Source organism: Girardinichthys multiradiatus, chromosome 9 (genome assembly GCF_021462225.1).
Source record: "Girardinichthys multiradiatus isolate DD_20200921_A chromosome 9, DD_fGirMul_XY1, whole genome shotgun sequence".
Lineage (NCBI taxonomy): Eukaryota > Metazoa > Chordata > Actinopteri > Cyprinodontiformes > Goodeidae > Girardinichthys > Girardinichthys multiradiatus.
The window spans coordinates 41350059-41372860 of record NC_061802.1 but is presented as its reverse complement, the minus strand read 5'-3'; the positions used below and the strand labels follow the sequence as shown (position 1 = coordinate 41372860).

The window sequence follows — 22802 nt, the reverse complement described above, 5'->3', positions numbered from 1 at the left end:
AAAAAATTTTTACAAAAGTTACCTACTTCAGCTTTAATTGACTTTTAGGGTCTGTCAGGTTAAATAGCAATTGTCCAGGAAACCTTTTCAAGATTTGCTTTATATTTTTATTAAAAAAGAATAGGTGACACGCGGAATACGTTGCCAGGGCCAGTACTCAAACCCGGGACGGCCGCACTGAGGACTGAAGCCCCTGCACATGGGTCGCTTGCCCAACCCCTACACCACCAGTGCCGTGCCCTCCTCCTGCTATCTTGACTCCAGGATCAACTCACCTCTCACTTGCTTAAATCAGCAGCCCTGAGACTGCATTTGGCCTTTTACCCATGAGTACATCTTGCAGCTATCCTGCACATCCTGCACTTCATAAACCTACAGGGGAGCTGGTCATTAAATACATGGAATGATTTGAGTGAGGGGGAGCTGCATACCTACCTGCAGCTGCTGATCTTAGCAGCCACAGGTCACAGGTCACAGCATAAGTCAACTCAAAGCCTGTGGGACAAGTCAGTGTGCAATGCTACAACAATGTCCCAGAAGATATTTTTGCAGACCAATCTGGCCTTAAGCTTTGATAATACTGGCCCTGCCAGACCAGCACAGGAAAGACAAGCTCGCACCAATTAGGGACCTGTGGAGCAGATAGAGCTCCCGCCTCCCCAAACTGTTCAATCTAGACAGAGACATATGCATTGATGAACAGCTGTTCCCTTTTAGGGGCTGCTGTTCATTCAGACAGTATATGCCCTCCAAACCTGGAAAGTATGAGTGGAAGATTGTGCATGGACGCTCCAAGTGTATACAGGAATGTCTGTCTGAGCACCTAGGGAGCACAGGGTTTTTTTTTTGACAAAAAGGGTATAAAAACATAGAAAATATTTAAAAATGATTAAAAAAACATATCTACAGGTACATCCCATAAAATTAGAATATTGCTTAAAAGTGCAATATTTTTTGCCACTCATTTCAGAAATTGGCAGTTATTTTATAGATTCATTCTACATAGCGCAAAATATTTCAAGCTTTTATTCCTTGTAATTTTAATAATTTTTGATAATTATTCCAGTGTCTCAGAAAATTACAACATCACTTTAGACCAATCAAAACAGGATGTTTTAAGCACAAATGTCAGGCTTCTGAAAAGCATACCCATTTCTATGCGCTCAGTACTTGGTTGGGCCTCCTCTTGCATGAAATTACTGCATCAGTGCGCTGTGGCATAGAGGAGACCAGGCTGTGGCATAGAGGAGACCAGACTGTGGCATAGAGGAGACCAGACTGTGGCATAGAGGAGACCAGACTGTGGCATAGAGGAGACCAGGCTGTGGCATAGAGGAGACCAGACTGTGACATAGAGGAGACCAGGCTGTGGCATAGAGGAGACCAGACTGTGGCATAGAGGAGACCAGGCTGTGGCATAGAGGAGACCAGACTGTGGCATAGAGGAGACCAGGCTGTGGCATAGAGGAGACCAGACTGTGGCATAGAGGAGACCAGACTGCTGTGGCATAGAGGAGACCAGGCTGTGGCATAGAGGAGACCAGACTGTGGCATAGAGGAGACCAGGCTGTGGCATAGAGGAGACCAGACTGTGGCATAGAGGAGACCAGACTGCTGTGGCATAGAGGAGACCAGGCTGTGGCATAGAGGAGACCAGACTGTGGCATAGAGGAGACCAGACTGTGACATAGAGGAGACCATGCTGTGGCATAGAGGAGACCAGGCTGTTGCATAGAGGAGACCAGGCTGTGGCATAGAGGAGACCAGGCTGTGGCATAGAGGAGACCAGACTGTGGCATAGAGGAGACCAGGCTGTGGCATAGAGGAGACCAGGCTGTGGCATAGAGGAGACCAGGCTGTTGCATAGAGGAGACCAGGCTGTGGCATAGAGGAGACCAGGCTGTGGCATAGAGGAGACCAGACTGTGGCATAGAGGAGACCAGGCTGTGGCATAGAGGAGACCAGGCTGTGGCATAGAGGAGACCAGGCTGTGGCATAGAGGAGACCAGTCTGTGGCATAGAGGAGACCAGGCTGTGGCATAGAGGAGACCAGGCTGGGGCATAGAGGAGACCAGACTGTGGCATAGAGGAGACCAGACTGTGGCATAGAGGAGACCAGGCTGTGGCATAGAGGAGACCAGACTGTGGCATAGAGGAGACCAGGCTGTGGCATAGAGGAGACCAGACTGTGGCATAGAGGAGACCAGACTGTGGCATAGAGGAGACCAGGCTGTGGCATAGAGGAGACCAGGCTGTGGCATAGAGGAGACCAGACTGTGGCATAGAGGAGACCAGACTGTGGCATAGAGGAGACCAGACTGTGGCATAGAGGATACCAGACTGTGACATAGAGGAGACCAGGCTGTGGCATAGAGGAGACCAGACTGTGGCATAGAGGAGACCAGACTGTGGCATAGAGGAGACCAGGCTGTGGCATAGAGGAGACCAGGCTGTGGCATAGAGGAGACCAGACTGTGGCATAGAGGAGACCAGACTGTGGCATAGAGGATACCAGGCTGTGGCATAGAGGAGACCAGGCTGTGGCATAGAGGAGACCAGACTGTGGCATAGAGGAGACCAGACTGTGGCATAGAGGAGACCAGGCTGTGGCATAGAGGAGACCAGACTGTGGCATAGAGGAGACCAGGCTGTGGCATAGAGGAGACCAGACTGTGGCATAGAGGAGACCAGACTGTGGCATAGAGGAGACCAGACTGTGGCATAGAGGAGACCAGGCTGTGGCATAGAGGAGACCAGACTGTGGCATAGAGGAGACCAGACTGTGGCATAGAGGAGACCAGACTGTGACATAGAGGAGACCAGGCTGTGGCATAGAGGAGACCAGACTGTGGCATAGAGGAGACCAGACTGTGGCATAGAGGAGACCAGGCTGTGGCATAGAGGAGACCAGGCTGTGGCATAGAGGAGACCAGACTGTGGCATAGAGGAGACCAGACTGTGGCATAGAGGAGACCAGACTGTGGCATAGAGGAGACCAGACTGTGGCATAGAGGAGACCAGGCTGTGGCATAGAGGAGACCAGGCTGTGGCATAGAGGAGACCAGACTGTGGCATAGAGGAGACCAGACTGTGGCATAGAGGAGACCAGGCTGTGGCATAGAGGAGACCAGACTGTGGCATAGAGGAGACCAGACTGTGGCATAGAGGATACCAGACTGTGGCACTTTGTAGGTGTAATGGAATCCCAGGCTGCTTTGATAGCTGCCTTCAGGTCATGTGGCAGTGTGGGCAGTTCCCAAGTCCTGCTGGAGAATAAAATCAGCATCTCCGTACAGCTTGTCAGAGGGAAGGATGAAATGCTTTAGAATTTCCTGGTAGATGGCTGCATTGACTGTGGTCTTCAGAAAACACAGTGGACCAACACCAATAGATGACATGGCACCCCAAACCATCACTGACTGGACTTCAAGCAGTGTGGACTCTGTGCCTCCTCCAGACTCTGGGACCTTGATTTCTAAATGAAATGCAGAATTTACTTTCATCTGAAAACAGGACTTTAGACCATTGAGCAACAGTCCAGTTCATTGTCTCCTTAGCCCAGGTAAGACGCTTCTGATGTTGTCTCTGGATCAGGAGTGGCTTGACACGAGGAATGCGACATTTGTAGCGCATGTCTAGTATTTGTCTATGTATGTTGGCTCTTGATGCACCGACTCCAGCCTCAGTCCACTCCTTGTGAAGCTTTCCCAAATTCTTGAATAGATTTTGCTTGACAATCCTCTCAAGCCTGCGGTGTCGATGAGTGTCTTCTGGACATCTGTCCAGTCAGCAGACTTCTCCATGATTGTGTCGCCTGCTGACCCAGACTGATAAACCGTTTAAAGGTTCAGGAAACCTTTGCAGTTGTTTTGAGATAATTAGCTGATTATAGTGTGACACCATTAGTGTCCAATAATCAACTTTTTCACAGTATTTTAATTTTCTAAAACACTGAACTTTGGGTTGTCTTTACCTGTAAGCTATGATCATCAAAATTACAAGAAACAAAAGCTTGGAATGTATCACTCTAAGCGTAATAAGTCTATATAATATATGAGCTTTTCTTTCTGAGATCACTGGCAAAAAAGAAATTAACTTTTTACGCAATATTACATTTTTTTGGGATGTACCTGTATAGATTGATCTGAAGTTGTTAAAAAGATCTGATGCAGTGAAAGTGAAATAAATTAAATATAAATTTTTATCACACTCCCAAAACTGGACATTATAAGATGTCCAGTTTTGGGACCTAAAGGTAAAAAGTGTAATTTTTTAATGAAATTCTCATTGGTCCAAAAATAATCATGCATCAAAATAAATATTGACCCAGTCAAGGCTGTAACACCAGCATCCAAAATATTTCACTTTGGTGTTTATTTCTGGAAAATATTGCCTATTTTGTGTTTTTCCCCTTCAAAAAATCCATGTTTCTGAAGGGGAGACAGAAAGGGCATAAAAACATAAAAAAAGATTGAAAAAAAACAAAAAAACTTTAAAGTTTCTGAAATGATTTCAATCAGTGAAAGTGAAAAAAAAATGTAAATTTTAACTTTCTATTACACTTTTATAAGATTTTCCATTTTGATACCTATAGGTAAAAAGAGTATGTTCAATGTAAAGGTGCCCCAAGGGTCAAGTTTATTCCAAGCAAATACCTAGTACATGATACAAACATGCTATTTTAACCTAACAATAGAGCCTCCTGGTAAGCAGATATGGACTGTGTGAACTGATTAAACTCTGCTCTCTGTGTAGGACTGTTGCTGCCACCAACATGAACGAGACCAGCAGTCGCTCACACGCAGTTTTTAACATCATATTTACTCAGAAACGCTTTGATGCAGAGACTGACAACACCTCTGAAAAGGTAGCAGATTTTTATCTGAAATAATTCATTTAGCTGTTGCTTCTGCTTATCCTAACTCTGATTGATGACTCAGGGTTAAATCTTGATCTGAAGAAAAAATCAATGATGACTCAAGGTCATAAGGATAATGCCATTATGAGGAAATGTGTTTTTAATGAAGCCAGTCTATGGTGTGATAGTGAATACTTGTAGGTTTTTTTGGTTGGCAGATGATGCGCAACATTAAATATATTGGAATCTTCATTAATGTTCTCTTCCAGGTCAGCAAAATAAGCTTGGTGGATCTAGCTGGCAGCGAGAGGGCCGATTCTACTGGAGCCAAAGGAACCAGGCTTAAGGTGAAAAGACTTTCAAAAAATCCTCTTTAGCCCTATATCCATGTTAAAACGGGTAATTAAATTGTATTATAATATGTTGTAAATCACAGGAAGGAGCAAATATCAACAAGTCTTTAACCACATTGGGGAAAGTCATCTCTGCTTTGGCAGAAGTGGTGAGTATTTTTCTGCCTGTTTGCTGTATTTTCAAAGACTTGGTCAATTTTAAGATGTTTAAATATTTGATCTCCCGACTCAATCCATTTTAGGATTCTGGTCAGAATAAGGTAATGGATTCACTTTTACTGTCACTTTAAAAAATATTTTGGCTCCATTCTGACACAGAAGAAGTGTTCTTAAATCAGTGTTTGTTTTTGTTACACAGAATAAAAAGAAGAAGAAAGTGGAAAGCTTCATCCCATATAGAGATTCAGTTTTAACTTGGCTACTAAGAGAGAACTTGGGTATTTATAATGTGTTTGTTAAACAGCTTTTTGATTATAATCACTAATAAACTCAAACAGAGCCCAAATTATTTCTCACCTCTGTGTTAGGGGGAAATTCTCGAACTGCGATGGTTGCTGCTCTGAGTCCAGCTGACATCAACTACGATGAAACCCTCAGCACACTCAGGTAGACAGCAGACAGTTCCCTTTCTGCTGCACATTTATCTTCCCCACACTGAAAGTAAAAATGGCTTTAAAGAACATATATCTCAGTTGCACTGAGGGTTGTGTTGGATTAAACCCTAAACACCTGATGCTGCAGCTCTTTAAAGCTGCAGCATCATAGATGTATGATGTCAGGAGAATCGTGCATGTATGTTTGTTTATTCTCTACCTCTCTCCTGTGTCTGCATCTATTCTATTTTGCATTCTATTTTGTCCCCAGGTATGCTGACCGTGCCAAACAGATCCGCTGTAATGCTGTCATCAACGAGGATCCAAACAATCGATTGGTCCGTGAGCTGAAAGAGGAAGTCTCTCGTCTGAAAGACCTCCTGTATGCCCAGGGACTGGGTGACATTATTGAGAGTACGTTGCTGCTGTCGTCCTATCTAATAAATCATAATGATTTTAGACCTTTTTAGTGGTAACAGGTGATCTAAAGCATGTCTTTCTTACTATCTTGAAGACCCTTAACTAACAATAAATGTTGTTTTCCTGTTGACATTCCTTTAAATAGATAGATCATTACAAATATTAGTCATTGTCACAGAATTTAAATTCTGCCTGCCATGTATTCATGATTAGATATACAGAGGTTGGACAATGAAACTGAAACACCCGTTATTTTAGTGTGGGAGGTTTCATGGCTAAATTGGACCAGCCTGGTAGCCAGTCTTCATTGATTGCACATTGCACCAGTAAGAGCAGAGTGTGAAGGTTCAATTAGCAGGGTAAGAGCACAGTTTTGCTCAAAATATTGAAATGCACACAACATTATAGGTGACATACCAGAGTTCAAAAGAGGACAAATTGTTGGTGCACGTCTTGCTGGCACATCTGTAACCAAGACAGCAAGTCTTTGTGATGTATCAAGAGCCACGGTATCCAGGGTAATGTCAGCATACCACCAAGAAGGACGAACCACATCCAACAGGATTAACTGTGGACGCAAGAGGAAGCTGTCTGAAAGGGATGTTCGGGTGCTAACCTGGATTGTATCCAAAAAACATAAAACCACGGCTGCCCAAATCACGGCAGAATTAAATGTGCACCTCAACTCTCCTGTTTCCACCAGAACTGTCCATCAGGAGCTCCACAAGGTCAATATACACGGCCGGGCTGCTATAGCCAAACCTTTGGTCACTCATGCCAATGCCAAACGTTGGTTTCAATGGTGCAAGGAGCGCAAATCTTGGGCTGTGGACAATGTGAAACATGTATTGTTCTCTGATGAGTCCACCTTTACTGTTTTCCCCACATCTGGGAGAGTTACGGTGTGGAGAAGCTCCAAAGAAGCGTACCACCCAGACTGTTGCATGCCTAGAATGAAGCATGGGGGTGGATCAGTGATGGTTTGGCTGCCATATCATGGCATTCCCTTGGCCCAATACTTGTGCTAGATGGACGCGTCACTGCCAAGGACTACCGAACCATTCTTGAGGACCATGTGCATCCAATGGTTCAAACATTGTATCCTGAAGGCGGTGCCGTGTATCAGGATGTCAATGCACCAATACACACAGCAAGACTGGTGAAAGATTGGTTTGATGAACATGAAAGTGAAGTTGAACATCTCCCATGGCCTGCACAGTCACCAGATCTAAATATTATTGAACCACTTTGGGGTGTTTTGGAGGAGCGAGTCAGGAAACGTTTTCCTCCACCAGTATCACGTAGTGACCTGGCCACTATCCTGCAAGAAGAATGGCTTAAAATCCCTCTGACCACTGTGCAGGACTTGTATATGTCATTCCCAAGACAAATTGATGCTGTATTGGCCGCAAAAGGAGGCCCTACACCATACTAATAAATTATTGTGGTCTAAAACCAGGTGTTTCAGTTTCATTGTCCAACCCCTGTACATAAAATTACAATAATACACCTTTACATAAGTAAAACCTGGCCTGTAGCGTGCAAGTTTATTGTTTAAATGATGTACATCATCATTGAAGTGGTCATGAAGTAAATTTAAGTTCTGCAGTATATGTGCTGTCACTTGGAAACTTGTTAATCAACATTTCCACATTTGATACATTAACACTGCAAACTCCAATGTATTTTTTGGGGATTTTATGTAATAGGCCAGCACAAAGAAGTAAATAATTAAGTGGAAGTAAAAAAATTTCAAAGTGTTTATTTGAATTCACACTTCTTTGAGACCCTTAACCTCTTGCTTTCAGAAGTCAAATGATTAGCAAATATTGCCCACCTGTCTGTAATTGAATCTCAGTATAACCACAGCTGTTCTCTGGAGGCATCAGAGGCCTGTTTATTGAATTGAATTCAGTTTAATTCATATAGCCCGTTTTAAACATGAATGTAACACAAAGTGCTTAATAAGGTAAGACAGAAAAATAAACAAAATCACAATAAATTATCAAAGCAAAAAGGTGAAAAATCTGAAAGTACTGGTAGAAAAGATTCACAAATACATTAAAACATTTAGGTACAACATAAAACAAGTATGAAACCCCCTGTCATTGAAGTAAATGATGCTTAAAAAGCTGGATTAACTCTTGTAAGAGGTCCATTGTAACTCTGTAGGAACTGCAGAGATCCACAACTCAGGCAGGAGAATGATTCGAGAGGACAGATATTAATGTCAATGCATACTCTGCAAGAACGGGAAAATTTGTTTTTTTCTCAATGAGGCTAAAACAAGAACAAAGTTCTTTCTGGCTGGGACTCATGGGAACTTCTCAAAGGTCCCTTCCACAGCAGCATTAGGTTATCATAGTCGGAGACCACACAAGATAAACGTTCTGTTCAGATGATATGCCCAAAACAAGCTATAAGCACTCTCAGACCAGCTCTGCAAGAACACATAGATGTGATTATGTTCTTGCAGCCCTGAGAGACAGAACACATTTCTCTATTCTTGAGTATAAAGCGTATCAAGGCCTTTAGTCCTCCTCAAATATGGTCTTTCTGAATGAGTAGCAAAAAGAAAGACATTGTTGAAAGACATTCCCATTTATTCCAATAACCCCAAATAACATCCAGAGGAACCATTAAAAGTCACACAAGTGTTTTTTAGCCTAAGTACAAGTCAAGAAGAAGGCCATTGTTAAAAAAAGAACATAATAAGTTTTCAGTTTGCTATAAGGTATGTAATGGACACATGGACAACATGAGTAGGAAGGTGTTCTGGTCAGATGAGATTAAAATGTAACTTTCAGCCTACATTCAGAATGCTATGTTTGGTACAACAGTGCACATCGCCCTAAATCTCACCTTGCAACATGGTGGTTGCGGCATCATGAAGTGGGTATGCTTTTTCTTAACTGGGATACTAAAACTGGTCAGAGTTGATGGAAAGATGGATGAAATACCAAATACAGGACAACCCTGGGAGAAAACCTCTTGAATGGACAGATCAAGCAACTGTTTAAAATAAAATACAAATCCATACCACACTTTTTAAATCTCTATTTGTACAAAAAAAAACTGAAAACCATGGATTATTTTTTTTTTTCATTTCACTTCACAATTAATATATGTGTTGGTCTATGGAATAAAATCCCAATAAAACACAACAAGGTTTGTGGTTCTAACATTTAAAAATGTAAACAAGTTCAGGGCACTGTATCATATTCTGGGAGTGCATTCTGTTTACTGGAACTCTCATGTGTTCAGCAATAGATTAGTTGAAAATGAACTGGAATGGGATTATTTTTCCACACATGAAGATTTTATCTAAAGATCTTTACTCTTTTTTTCTCTTTCTCTCTCTTATTAACTTTTGTTTCAACCTCATCCAGCCTATCGAGCATCTGGAGCTGATATAGAGGGTTTGAAATGTGTGTGTTTTCTAATTTTGTTTTACATTTAATTTTAATTTTGGCTGTTGCTTTTTGCTAAGGTGCTTACTGCAACAGCGTGAGAAGCTCGTTATTGTTCCCTGCAGCTCCACAAAGCAGTCTGGTGTTATCCAGACAGTGTTGATGATAGTTTTGTGACATTTAGGTTGTTGGTGTTAAGATAATTAGAATGTAGGCAATGATTTTTTTCTGGCTATACTGGCTTCACGTTTGAGATATTAATGGGACATAGATATTGAAATGGTGCTGTAGAGATCTACACATGGCTTCATAAATGGGGAATTAAAGAGGCAAAGCTTCGGTGTTCATAATTCAACAAAGAATAGCAATACAATATGAAAGCATATGGAAAGCAATATGATACAGTTCATCTCAGTCATTAATGTCTATGCTATAAAAAGTGTAGCTTTCCAGTTTCCTGGCAGGGTTTGTCTGGTTTAATCTCCTACCCCTGGCAGCTGTGACTATTAAGTGTGCAGTAACAGTAAAATGATGATTCAGTCACATGGAGCATTATTTCTATAATACTGAAGATGTCATCTCATTTTTTATGCTGTTTTCATTGCACTCATCTTTATTAACTGGGAAGACAATATTATCTGGTGCGTCTTGGCAGCAAGAGCCTGTCCAGATTGATGGGTGTCTTACACTTTACCAATTTGTTGCACTGTGTCGCCATAGCAGCAGTTATGATGTAGTTGATGCTCTGCATTGAATTAATCTTAGGTGTTAATGAGTAATTGAGCCCATTCAATGTGTGTCTGAAGTTGTTGGGTTAACACACTGAAAGGGGTGCTAAAACACCCCTTTCAGTGTGTTTAAGCAAGCCATAAAACACATACTAGCAATATTTTGCTAACTCTATCCTATGGATTCAAACAGTAAAGGAACATGATCACCAGCAGAGGTTGTACAGTACTGCGTGTGCCAGTGTTTTAATGATATAAAAACTTTCAGAAGTGGTGGTACATAGTTTATATCTGCAACGTTTGCAACATTTCATCTGCACATTGTAGTCACTTAGCAACGTATGACTTTCCCATTCGAAATTCCAAATTAAGGGGCTGTTTTGGAGTTTTGAAAAGTCTGGCTTCCAAGTACAATTGTTGTATTGCGATGCTCTGAAAAATGAAATAAAATCAAAACAGCTTAGTTAGTACCACTTGTTCCTCTACAAAGCCACCAAACACTTTTTGTCCTTGGATTTTTTTTTCCATGGCATTAGCATTACATTAACACATGTGGGGAAGCTTTCTCCATGACAGAAACATAAGTACTTTGACCCGAGTCTTCTGCAAATATTTTCCCAGCATATCCTGGGAAAAGGTGCAAGTATTCAACTACAGCTATTTGTTTGACAGGCTTACTGAATACATTCAAAAAGGTCATGATTTTGACCCAAAAATACATTCAGGTCACTCTTTAGCAGGTCTGCTAGGTTCAAGTATTGGCATAAAATCAAAATATTAGGCATCCAGGCACTTATGAGCTGTATCTGTATCTGGATGAACCACTCACCCTGGGTATCTCCTTACCCTGTTTAAAGTTAAACAATTTTGTTCTGAAGGTAGCATTGTGAAACCTCTCTATGTTTTTTTCCACTGTGAATAATTTCAGGTGATAGTCCACCATAAAAGTTGCCCTATCAAAATCTAAGACACCCAGAGCATGCTCGTTCCTCCCTACCGCACCAGACTACTGTTTGTATGAGCTTGCATGGCTCATCCACACATCACATTCAGTTTGAGTTGGACTGGGTTGTCTGGGCCACCCACTCTCCTGGCTCCAACAGCTTCTGCTCCAGGGATATGATGCAGTTTTCTGGATACGGGCAGAGTTCTAATTGTTTTGTTTTCCTTGTGGGTGTAATGAGATCTTGTGATACTAAAAAAAAACCATAATATTTCTCATCAAAATGCAGTCTACCTCATAAAGTAAAATCCAGTTACTGTTAGTATGTGAATCTGCCTTGTGAAATAATTTTAGTCTGCTATGAGACAAAGATATGAGGCGCTGTACTTTAAACCTGAAACTCTGTGTCTATGTTAGAGACTCCTATCTTGAAGTAAGAAAGGATGCAACTCTTGAATTGCCCTTTTGTGTTGACAGAGTCTGCTGCTTGTCAGACTGGTTGACAACTGGTTGACAACTTTGGTTACAAATGCATAAAAAAGTGTCCCCTTTTAAATGATCTGGTAACATTTTGGTAACTCATTAGAAAAAGAAACAGTTACTGCAAGATATGAATTATTTTTGAGCTCACTGAGAATACAGCAACTGGCCAGCCCTCGAGACTCTAAAGTTAACTTCCTAGTGTCGTTAATTAAAGGGCTATTCAGTCTTGCCTGCATTTGGTCATCTGTTGTTAAAAATCTAAAATACTTTGTGTGATTAAATCCTAACTGGATAATTCTACACTAAACAAATATTTTTCAGCTTGACATTTATGAAATGTTTATTCTATTTGCAAAAAGGCTTGTTTTCAGGTCTTTTTGGTATTTTGATCACCTTAGAATTAGACAAGCATAAAGACCTCAACAGATGGACTAGTCCAACCTACATCAAACCAGACGCATTAGGACTACATTTCCTTCATTTTGAATGACGCACTGCTTAAAGCTTTGTAATGTCAATGCATTTTCTGTTAGCACTGTGGTGGCTGGTTGATTTCAGTTGATATGCTCTGTGTGCAGCTTCCTTCTCACTCTGCCATCGCTTTTAAGCAAACTATTCAAAAATGAAACTGTAAATTAAATATGTTTGAAGCCACATATGTTCTTCCATTTCTACTCTCCCTCTCTTCTCATCTTCTCGCTGCTTCTCTTCATTTTCTTACTTTCTATTGTGGACAACCCCAACTTCCTAACCACCCGCTATACCCCACCCTGACAGACATGTCCGATTACAAGAACAATAACGATATAGGCCAAGCTGTGAATCAAAGGGATGATCTTTTCACAGTGACCAATGCCATGACAGGGATGAGCCCATCCCCATCCCTCTCAGCCTTGTCCAGTCGTGCCGGCTCTATTGCCAGTCTGCATGACCGCATCATGTTCAGCCCAGGCAGCGAGGAAGCCATCGAGCGACTGAAGGTGAGCACTGGATGGGTGGTATTCAGTTTATAAGCTCAAACATAGTCCTCCGACTCCTGTAAGCTGCAGGTAGTTAGGTCAGATGTAGATATATATATTAGATGTCATAAACAAAGCCTTTGCCAATAAGTTACTTTCTTCTTATTACTGTCATATCAATAGACACAGATGAGAAAGATTAAGGCTAGATTTACTTCACAAACAATGCCTTTGATTCCTATTTTTACCCTTTTGTTTTTAAATTTAAGGAAACTGAGAAAATTATTGCTGAACTAAATGAGACCTGGGAAGAAAAGCTCCGCAGGACAGAAGCCATTAGAATGGAAAGGTAAGATGGTTGGAGCTTATTTAGCAAACAAGTGGAAAGGTTGGGCACAAGATGTAGAACCCATCCCAGCTCTTGCTGTTAAACGTTTGGGTAAAACAGAAATACTGTGACTGTTTCTTTAGAAAATATATTCTTGATCTGCTTAAAATGTATTTTGAAATATAGCTATTTAAATGTTATCTTATTTACAGGGAACATCACAAACTTGCTTTTGGGTACTAAACCCAAGTTTGCACATCGTTCTAATACTGAAACTAAAGGTAGATCTGCTACTAAACAGCTCTACAGTGCTGGTGCCATTAACATTGTGGATAGACATCTCGTCATTATTTAACAATATGACACAGGTTTTAGTTAAATCGATGCTTTTTATCTCAGAATAAAGGATAGATGAGGTGGATTCCACTGACATGATTTATCCTGTCAGCTGCTGTTTTTTAAGCTTTAGACATACCTTGTCATGTCAGGACCTACAGTTCTCTGCCAAATGAAATAATAAAAAAAGAAAGAAAAAAAAATAATCTATCTCTTTGATTACATCTGCATCTTTTGTGTTTATGGCTGAAGAGAATGCTAAAATTGGTGGGAATTATTTCAGTCTGCTGGACTTGATAGGCCAGTTTTCATCTGCATACATTTAGTGCGGCTTGTTTCATGGCTGCGATAAGGAAACAAAGCACAAATCACACACAGGACAGTAAAAAAATTTTGATAACTTTGTGAATTCCCTCCTAAGTTAACTGAGAATGATGCTCCTCCACAGAGAGGCCCTACTGGCAGAAATGGGTGTGGCAATACGTGAAGATGGTGGCACTGTTGGGGTGTTCTCTCCCAAGAAGGTAAAAAGACATTGTATTATGTTGCATACATCCAAGCATTCTTTATGATGAAACACTTGTCTTTTAAATTAATCAGTGAAATGCTTACTTATTTACTCCGAAGCCGTCTGATTGCCCCAGAATGCCCCAGCCTGTGTTTATCGACACAGTTGGTCTGTTTTCCCCTAATGAGGTTCGTTGCTCTGTAGTGTGTCTCTCTTCTGAGTGCTCTGAAGTTCTCTTTAAGAGCGGTGTTGCGTAGGCATGTCAGATGAGAGTTTCTTTTCTTCATTATATGGGTATCCTTAATCTACTTAATTACACTTCAAACACCTCACTGAACTGATGGCGAAGAGGGGTGTAAACATGGTGAAAAAGATAAGAGTTGTTCCCCATTTTGGTGATTTCTTAACCGCTTTTCGTGCAGCCTATATACCTTTAAATCTACAGTAAACACCCATGCTTTAAAGCTGTAGGAAGGGAAATCGACTGCATGGCTTTTAACTAGGATTGATTGCTTCTTACAGTAAGTGTTCAGGTCATTTAACCATGTTGTGCATTGTTTACCATATGGATATTAAATGATTTAATAATAATCAAAAGTTTTCAGTTAATAAATTAGTCCTTTTTCTGTCAGACACCTCATCTGGTGAACCTTAATGAGGACCCGTTGATGTCTGAGTGCCTGCTGTACTACATTAAAGAAGGAATCACCAGGTCAGATAATCACTCACAGTTATAGATGATGATTTTATCATCTGACATATTTAAGTTGTACATTGCATTGAACAGGGGACTGTTGAAAACAGTTGGAATAACTTTTTTTATTTGCTAGGGTGGGCCGTTTGGATGCCAGCAGCCGTCAGGACATAGTCCTCAGCGGTCATTTCATCAAGGATGAGCACTGCACTTTTACAAGATCTTCTGGTCCATCAGGGGAAAGTGAGTAGATCATACTTGGCTCAACAAGCTTGTACATCAGAGTTTATTATTGCTGTAACATCACATTTCTCTTTGTTACTAAGCAGCAGTTGTCCTAGAGCCCTGTGATGGAGCTGAGACTTACGTCAATGGAAAGAGAGTGACAGAGCCGACAGTTCTGAAGTCGGGTCAGAATACCATCTTACTTTGCGTCATTCACTGTCTCATCTAAGCTTTGTATGCACATGCATCATTTTACTTGATTTTACTGATGTGTGGTGTGGTACCCTTAAAGGAAATCGCATCATCCTGGGGAAAAGTCACGTCTTCCGGTTCAACCATCCTGAACAGGCCAGGGCTGAAAGAGAAAGGACCCCCTGCGCTGAAACCCCTGCTGAGCCGGTTGACTGGGCATTTGCACAGAGGGAGCTGTTGGACAAACAGGGCATTGACATGAAACAAGAAATGGAACAGAGGTGCAAAATCATATTTTCTTACGCAATAATCATAGACTTTAATCTATTTCATTAGGGCTTTATATGATAGACCTACACAGAGTATGCTAGTGCATAATCATGACTCGGAAAGAAAACAATACAAATCAAATTCATCCATCAATCCATCCGTCCATCGGTTCATTTGGCAAGATTCTACGACATGAATATGCTTTGATCAAATCCATTTCATTCTAGTTGCAGCTATAGGTTAAGGGTTTTGACCTGCTGGAAGGTAAAACCTCAATTCAGTCTTAAGTCTTGTCAGCTTCAAACTGGTTTTCTTCCAAAATGACCTTGTTCTTAACATAATCGCTATTCACATCAACTCTATCTTTCCTGTTCCCTGGATAAGAAAAGCAACTCTTGAAGAGATAAATTCTCCTCAAAAGATGTGAAAACCATGTCTTTTTCCGACCTCTACTTTATATTTCTCTGTTACATAAAATACAAGTAAAAAGAAGAGAAGTTTGACGTTGTAACATGATAAAATGTTTAATGGGAATTGATTCTTTTGCATAAAACTGTAAGGTGGCAACTGAAGTGTTACCACTGATGAGCTGCCAAATTACAGATGACTACCTCCTATTTGTTTTTAACATGCTGGTGTGAAAATAGATACTTAGTCTGGGTTGGTGCATCACCTCCATCAAACCCTATTGTGACAGCTTCCGTCTATGTCCTAAGACTTCAGGAGTTGGAGGATCAATATCGCAAAGAAAGAGAGGAGGCCAACAATCTTCTGGAACAGCAAAGACTGGTAGAGTATAGGGCTGAAAAAAATTTATTGGATTATTCGTGATTAATCAATTACTGAAATAATCGTCAATTAATGTAGTAATTGAATAATTGTTAACTGCAGTATAAAGACTCTAAAACGTGCCATTTGCTGAAAGAACAATCCACTCAGAGCAGTATTTAGGCCAAAACTGTACAAAAAATATATTTATTTTGCATTGAAGAAGAAAAACCTTTGTCTGTTAATATGCTCTATCCAAAACTGATCAAGTGGCACAGCTTTAGCTTCACATGGTTCAAATTCTGTAAAAGTCTCCTATTAAGCATCTTTTGCTATCTGATTATTAATCGATTATCAATATAATCATTGGTTGCTGTCCTAGTAGAGTAATTAGCACATTTACTAGTAATATAACAGTCTGGTTTAACTTTTTTACCTCTTTTTGTTGAAAGTTCATATGAAGTCCCACACCAGTAACAAAAATGTCATTTAAACTCAAAGTTATATATTTTCATTTCAATTAAATGTGTTTTAGTCCTTCCCTACATCATCTCACTTTAATAGGTCACTGACACAATCCTTTAAAAGTATTCCATTTACCAAATTCAGCTTTAATAGGGGTAATATGAGACTTTTTTTGTGCAGGACTATGAAAGCAAGCTCGAGGCTCTACAGAAGCAGGTGGACCGTTGTTACCCAGAAGCTCCTGAAGAAGAGGAGGAACCAGAAGAGGAAGGTCAATATGATGCCTGGACTTATATGTAACTTATACCTCGATCCTTAAAACATCTTGGCCACATGAGGTGTTTTTCTAAATTGTTAACAGTTCAGTGGACGGAGAGGGAGAGAGAGCTGGCTGTGTGGAGCTCCCGAAAGTGGAGGTGCTACCAGTTCACCTCGCTGCGCGATCTCTTATGGGGAAATGCCATCTTCCTTAAGGAGGCCAACGCCATCAGTGTCGAACTCAAGAAGAAGGTGCAGCATGTTAATTTCGCACATAGTCATCATTATATGCTGGGTGGTACCTAACGGAGGCTTTGTGTTCCCTGCAGGTCCAGTTCCAGTTTGTGTTGCTCACAGACACTCTCTACTCCCCACTCCCTCCTGACCTGTTGCCCCCAGAGGCCACTCAAGACAGAGAAAATAAACACTTTCCTCGCACTATTGTGGCTGTGGAAGTGCAAGATCAGAAGAATGGAGCAACTCACTTCTGGACATTAGAGAAATTAAGGTAGGCTGTCTTTGTCTAAATGAAACGGTACATTGACAATACACTTACCATATAAGTTCCATATATGTATGTTCTTCAGACGGTTAAATGCCATATTTGGTCAGAAGACTGTAAAACTCATATAGAATGCTGCTGATTGTGTCTTGCAAGTCACTTTGTTGCACTGTGGCTGCAGCTAAATACAATATCTAACACCACTGATGAAAAGTTGTATTAATAGTTTTATATTTTAACTTTTAATCTCAAGGTTGTTTTTTTTTTAATCTGTGTGTTGCCACTTCCTGCAGGCAGAGGCTTGACCTCATGCGAGAGATGTACGACCGTGCTGCTGATGTGCCCAACACTACCGCAGAGGAAAATGAAAGTGTCATGACGGGAGGCGACCCTTTTTACGATCGCTTCCCATGGTTCCGCCTGGTTGGCAGGTAAACACTGAGCATCACCCACTCCATACTGTAGGAGATACAGAGTAGCATTTCTCATTAGCATGTTCTAAAAATTGTTGGTGAACACGGTCAGCTGTCTTCATTCTGTCTAATGTTTGAGTTGACCAGTATAATAGATTTTTTTTATTTTTTGTGATTTACTGGACATTAATAACAATGAGGTGAGAAATATTAATGCCAGCTGACAAGCCATTTTTTCAGTAGAAAGGTTAGAGATGGACATTTCAGAATTACTTTTCACAACATGCTGCACCGTTACTCATTTTCTGCCAGGGAGAGATGGCTGTGTGGAGGTCTCCAGTTCCAGCCTCTTCACCTCATTTGTTTTCAGCTCTGCGGTGTTACTCTTGTTAACGTAATAATACACGTAGCAGGTCTTTAGTGTCTTTAGAGTTTGAAACAACCAAACTTGACCAGGAAGTAACCTAAAACTGTCCCCATAAACTTGGTGTTTTTGAAGGAGTTTGTTGCAGTTGTGTTGAGACAGACAATGAGAAATACATTACAAGAAAAACAGGGCTCCTATGCAGTCTGGACTTATAGGTCAGTTGTTTGCAGGTTCAGGTAATTATGAAAGCTATAAAACTATGAAAATAGATCATGGAAAAATATTTATATTACCAGATTTTATTCTAGATTTTATTTTATTTCACATTCTAAATATCTTTCCTTCCTAGTATTCTATTTTGTTCTTTCTTTCTTTCTCTTTTCCTTCTGTCTTTACTTCCACTACTTCTCGTGTTCTTTCTTTCTTCCCTGTGTCATTCCTCCCTCCCTTCCTTATGTACTACCTCTATTGATTCCTTGTGTCCTTCCTTTCTTCCTTTCCTTATTGATTTCTTTCTTTTGTCCTTGTATCTGTCTTTCTGCTCTCATTTCCTTCTTGTCTTCTTCTGTTGTGTCCTCCCCCTCTCTTTTCCTGGTGTTCTTCCTTTTTTCATTCTCTATTTATTTCCTAGCTTCCATCAGCCATTTCTTCCATCATTCCTTCAGTACTGTGTGCTTCCCTCCGATCCTTGCCTATCTTTTCCTGCTGTCCTTCCACCTTACCCCCACTTGTTTGCTTGATTTCTTCATCCCTTATGTCAGGGGTGTCAAACTCCAGTCCTCGAGGGCCAGTGTCTTGCAACTTTTAGATGTGTCCCTGGTCCAACACACCTCAAACGAATGCCTGCATTTCCTCCTCAGTATGCAGTGAATTTCTCCAGAGTCCTGCTAATGACCTAATTATTAGATTCAGGTGTGCTGAAGCAGAGGAACATCTAAAGGTTGCAGGCTACCGGCACATGAGGACTGGAGTTTGACACTTGTGCCTTATGTCCTTTCTTCTTTCTCCCTTCTTTCTCTCCCTGCATTCTATTTGTCTTTCCATCTTTCCTTCCTTGTCTTTCCTGCTTTGTCTCCTTCCTCTCTTTCTTGTGTTCTTCTTTTTCTCACTCTGGTCCTTTCTTTCATCACTCATTCTTTCCTTCATTTACTTTCTCCCTTGTATCCTTCCTTTCATACTTCCTTCCTTATGTCCTTCATTCTTCCCTTTTCCCATCTTCCATCCCTCTTGTCTCTATGTCAACGTGTATGTATGGAGATTTTTACATAGAGATGTGTTGGAACCCTGCTTGTAATGGGTTGTAAACTATTCATGAGGATACAAGAAATTGCACCTTTTAAAATAAGTAATTATGTTGACAGTCTGAGATGAACAGGTAAGTTAAGCAACACAACTCTGCCACTTACATTATGTTTTCATGTCTGACTCCTGAAAAAACTAAAAGTTATTGAAAAACTGATATGGCATTCTGTACCGTATCAGTGTGGAACTGATTTTGAGAGTCATGTTGATGCTTATGGTCTAACACACAGAAATCTTGCTACCTTTTTCCCCTTTGACCTTTTAGTGTACAGCTGGGACACACTTTTCCATCTGTCCACTATGTCTCAGTTCTCCTTTCTGCATTTAGTCTCAAATTGGGGAAGGTTCCCTCCTCTGGTCCATTCCATATATTTCCAATGTGTGCTCTCTATTTAACTGTACTAACCTAGTTCCATGTCTCTGGCTGCACCAGAAATCCCATTTTCAACACATGCATGAGCGAGCGCATGAGTGACCCTACCCCATCCCCGACCCTTTCCACCTCTGAAATTACTGAGCTGGCTGACTCGCAGAGGGAGGGTCAAGGGGAGGAGGAGGAGTTGGAAGAGTTGGAGGACCTGGATGATGATATCTTTTTGGACGATCCGTGCTCGGAGCTCGGGGCAGAGGATGATGATGATGTTGGAGAGCTCTGCCGAGGCTCCAGCGAAGGCCAGGATCCCTTTTACGACCGCTCTCCATTATTCAGTGTAGTGGGAAGGTTGGTGAGGTTACAGGAGCATGCTGGTGGAGGAAACTAGCTCTTTCACACTGAGACGCAGGGTTTTGCTCCTTTGATAGGTATCGACAGAAATACAACAGCAGCTCACAACACAAACACCATGCAAGAACACAAGGAATACACATTAAAAGAGTTACATGCACACAAAAAAATACTAGGTGGTTAAGAGTTTAGTATGTGTTTATTATATCATCTATAGAAATGCAAATTTGTCATTTATTTAGATGACAGATTTTGTTGTAATTTTATTTTCCAGGTATGACAGAACATTTTTGATGTCAAGATGGAGGTGACACATTTCAGTCAATCAATGCTTTATGATTGTGGTATTTTTGCTTTGTTCACTTTTCTGAACACTTCCTGGCTATTAACCATTCAAAGGCAATCAAGCGTATGATTATTTTTTATATTGGTATTATTATTATTTTTATTTATTGCCTTGGTTGTCATTGTTTTTGTCTTTCCGATGTTGGAACCAGAAATATTTGCAATTCCCCCCTCCACTGCTCTGAATGGACACTGTGCTAGACAGTTCCTGGTTTCATTATTTTAAATGCATCTAAATTTTAATGCTCTTCATTTTTGTCTTTTTTTTTTTTTTTTGCCTTTTTAAATGTAGTAAAAATGTTAGCTTTATTTCTGCTAATGTGTTTTAAACTCAGACCATGGTCTGTCAGTGGTTTTTACTATAGTTGAAGAAATGTTGTTAAATGACTCCTTGAGGTTTGTTTGTCGGAACACACGCAGTGTTGTGAGTATTTGTATTTGCAGATTTCTTCAGTTTTTTATTTCTTTTATATTTAAATCTGCAAGATAATCAACCAAATTTTAACACCAGAAAAAGATAGCCTGAAACTATGCAAAATACAGTTTTCAAATGATGATTTCAGCTGTCAAAGCCAGTTGGCCCTATGTGAAAAATTAATTGTCCCCTAAACCTAATAACTGGTTGTGCAACCCATGTTTTCTCAGTACCAGGCCATGAGAATTTTGGCCCACTCTTCTTTGCAGAATTGTTTTAATACAATCACATATGACGCCTTAATATAAGACATAAACACGTCACTGTTTATGTCTTAGATGCAGTGCTGTGAAAAAGTATTTGTTTCCTGACCATAGTGACTACAAACAGGTCACTGTTTTTGTCTCCATCAGATTTAAGTCTCTTACTCTCTCACTGTGAAGCCCTGCTGGTGAAACACGTGCAGAATGTGGCTTGACATTATCTTGCTGATATAAGCAGGACGTCCCTGAAAAAGACGTTGCTTGGATGGCAGCAGATGTTGCTCCAAAACCTGTATGTGCCTTTTAGCATTAATGTTGCCTTCAAAGATGTGCAAGTTACCCATGATGCCATGGGCATAACACACTCTCATACCATCACAGGTGCTAGCTTTTAAACTTTGCTCTGATAACAATGCAGAAAGTCCTTTTCCTCATTGGTTGGGGGGACATAATGTCCATGATTTCCAAAAACAATTTGAAATGTGGACTCATCAGACCGCTGCACACATTTCTACTTTGCAACAGTCCATCTCAGATGAGCTCGAGCCCAGAGAAGCTGGTGGCGTTTATTTGCTTTTAAACGACTGAACCTTTTAGGGATGCTCCTTTTATACCCAATCATGACATTCACCTGTTTCCAGTTAGCCTGCTCACCTGTGGATTATTCCAAACTGGTGTTTTTTGAGCATTCCCCTGTCTCAGCTTTTTTAGATCGTATTGCAAACATCAAATTCAAAAGGAGATGACTTTTGCAATGGGGTTGTATTTAATTTAAATACTATTGCTGAACATGCAATATTATCAGCCTCATTTTTAAGAATGTTTTTTTTCTTTACAATTGCATGAGCTCTAGGATTGCAGCCACTAAAGAAATGCTCTCGATGTAGGCAATAAGGATATTTCACTGGCCAAATATGTTACAGATATGCAGAGGGTGAATGGATGACATTTGACAAATATATCCTACCGAATGTTGCATAAAAAGAGTCCGTTGCAGTTGTGACGTTGCACAGACTGATATTGCAATCACATTTGTGATTTAATATATTATGCTGCTCCATTTGTGGATAATTGCTCTCACTGTAATACAACGGGAGTGCTAAAGCCTTAGAATAGGCGTTTCCAGACTGGCTTATAGCAATAGCTTTGTTTCCTGCATGTTCTTGAGTTTCTTTAGATTGAAGCATGAGGCTTTTGGAGATTTTTTAGCCTACTTACTGTTGTCAGACAGGTTCTGTTTAATTGATTTCTTGATTTTACAGATCTGTCAATAATCTAACATCAGTCTGTCTAGAGAAATTGCACTTGACTGTCAAAAAAGTCTCCTCCCAATAAATCAAATCATCATTTGAAAGCCGCTTTTTGCATTTACTCTGGATGTCTTTGTCTGATATCAAAATTTATTTTCTTGATCTACAACTTTGAAGTGTGAAAAATGGCAAAAGCAGAAGAAATCTTTAAGCACTGTGCTACTAAATAAAAAGCTGAGGTTTGTGTGGAAAACATGAATCTTATTCACTTACCAAAGGGCTGGGTCACGGGGATGTTTGAGCTCTGATTTTGGGATCTGATTAGCATTACAAAGAGACCCACAGAGAATTGTTCTGTTCTTGCTGTTAAATGTGAATAAGTCTGACAGAATCTGGATATTATTCATTTGAGCGAGTTAAGTGATGTTAA

General features: G+C 40.5%; 1 protein-coding gene across 1 annotated transcript in view; it reads left to right on the top strand.

The window, feature by feature from the left end:
• Positions 1-22802, top strand: part of kif1aa (kinesin family member 1Aa) — a 58386-nt gene that overhangs the window by 17745 nt on the left and 17839 nt on the right. The window contains exons 7-26 of the mRNA XM_047374390.1: positions 4756-4867; positions 5128-5205; positions 5295-5360; positions 5454-5471; positions 5570-5648; positions 5739-5817; positions 6076-6218; positions 12635-12768; positions 13017-13096; positions 13860-13935; positions 14552-14631; positions 14750-14856; positions 14940-15023; positions 15131-15311; positions 16017-16089; positions 16714-16804; positions 16895-17043; positions 17121-17299; positions 17587-17724; positions 19809-20096. Of these exons, the coding sequence (XP_047230346.1) occupies positions 4756-4867; positions 5128-5205; positions 5295-5360; positions 5454-5471; positions 5570-5648; positions 5739-5817; positions 6076-6218; positions 12635-12768; positions 13017-13096; positions 13860-13935; positions 14552-14631; positions 14750-14856; positions 14940-15023; positions 15131-15311; positions 16017-16089; positions 16714-16804; positions 16895-17043; positions 17121-17299; positions 17587-17724; positions 19809-20096 (2235 nt within the window). The remainder of the gene's footprint in view (positions 1-4755; positions 4868-5127; positions 5206-5294; positions 5361-5453; positions 5472-5569; positions 5649-5738; positions 5818-6075; positions 6219-12634; positions 12769-13016; positions 13097-13859; positions 13936-14551; positions 14632-14749; positions 14857-14939; positions 15024-15130; positions 15312-16016; positions 16090-16713; positions 16805-16894; positions 17044-17120; positions 17300-17586; positions 17725-19808; positions 20097-22802) is intronic.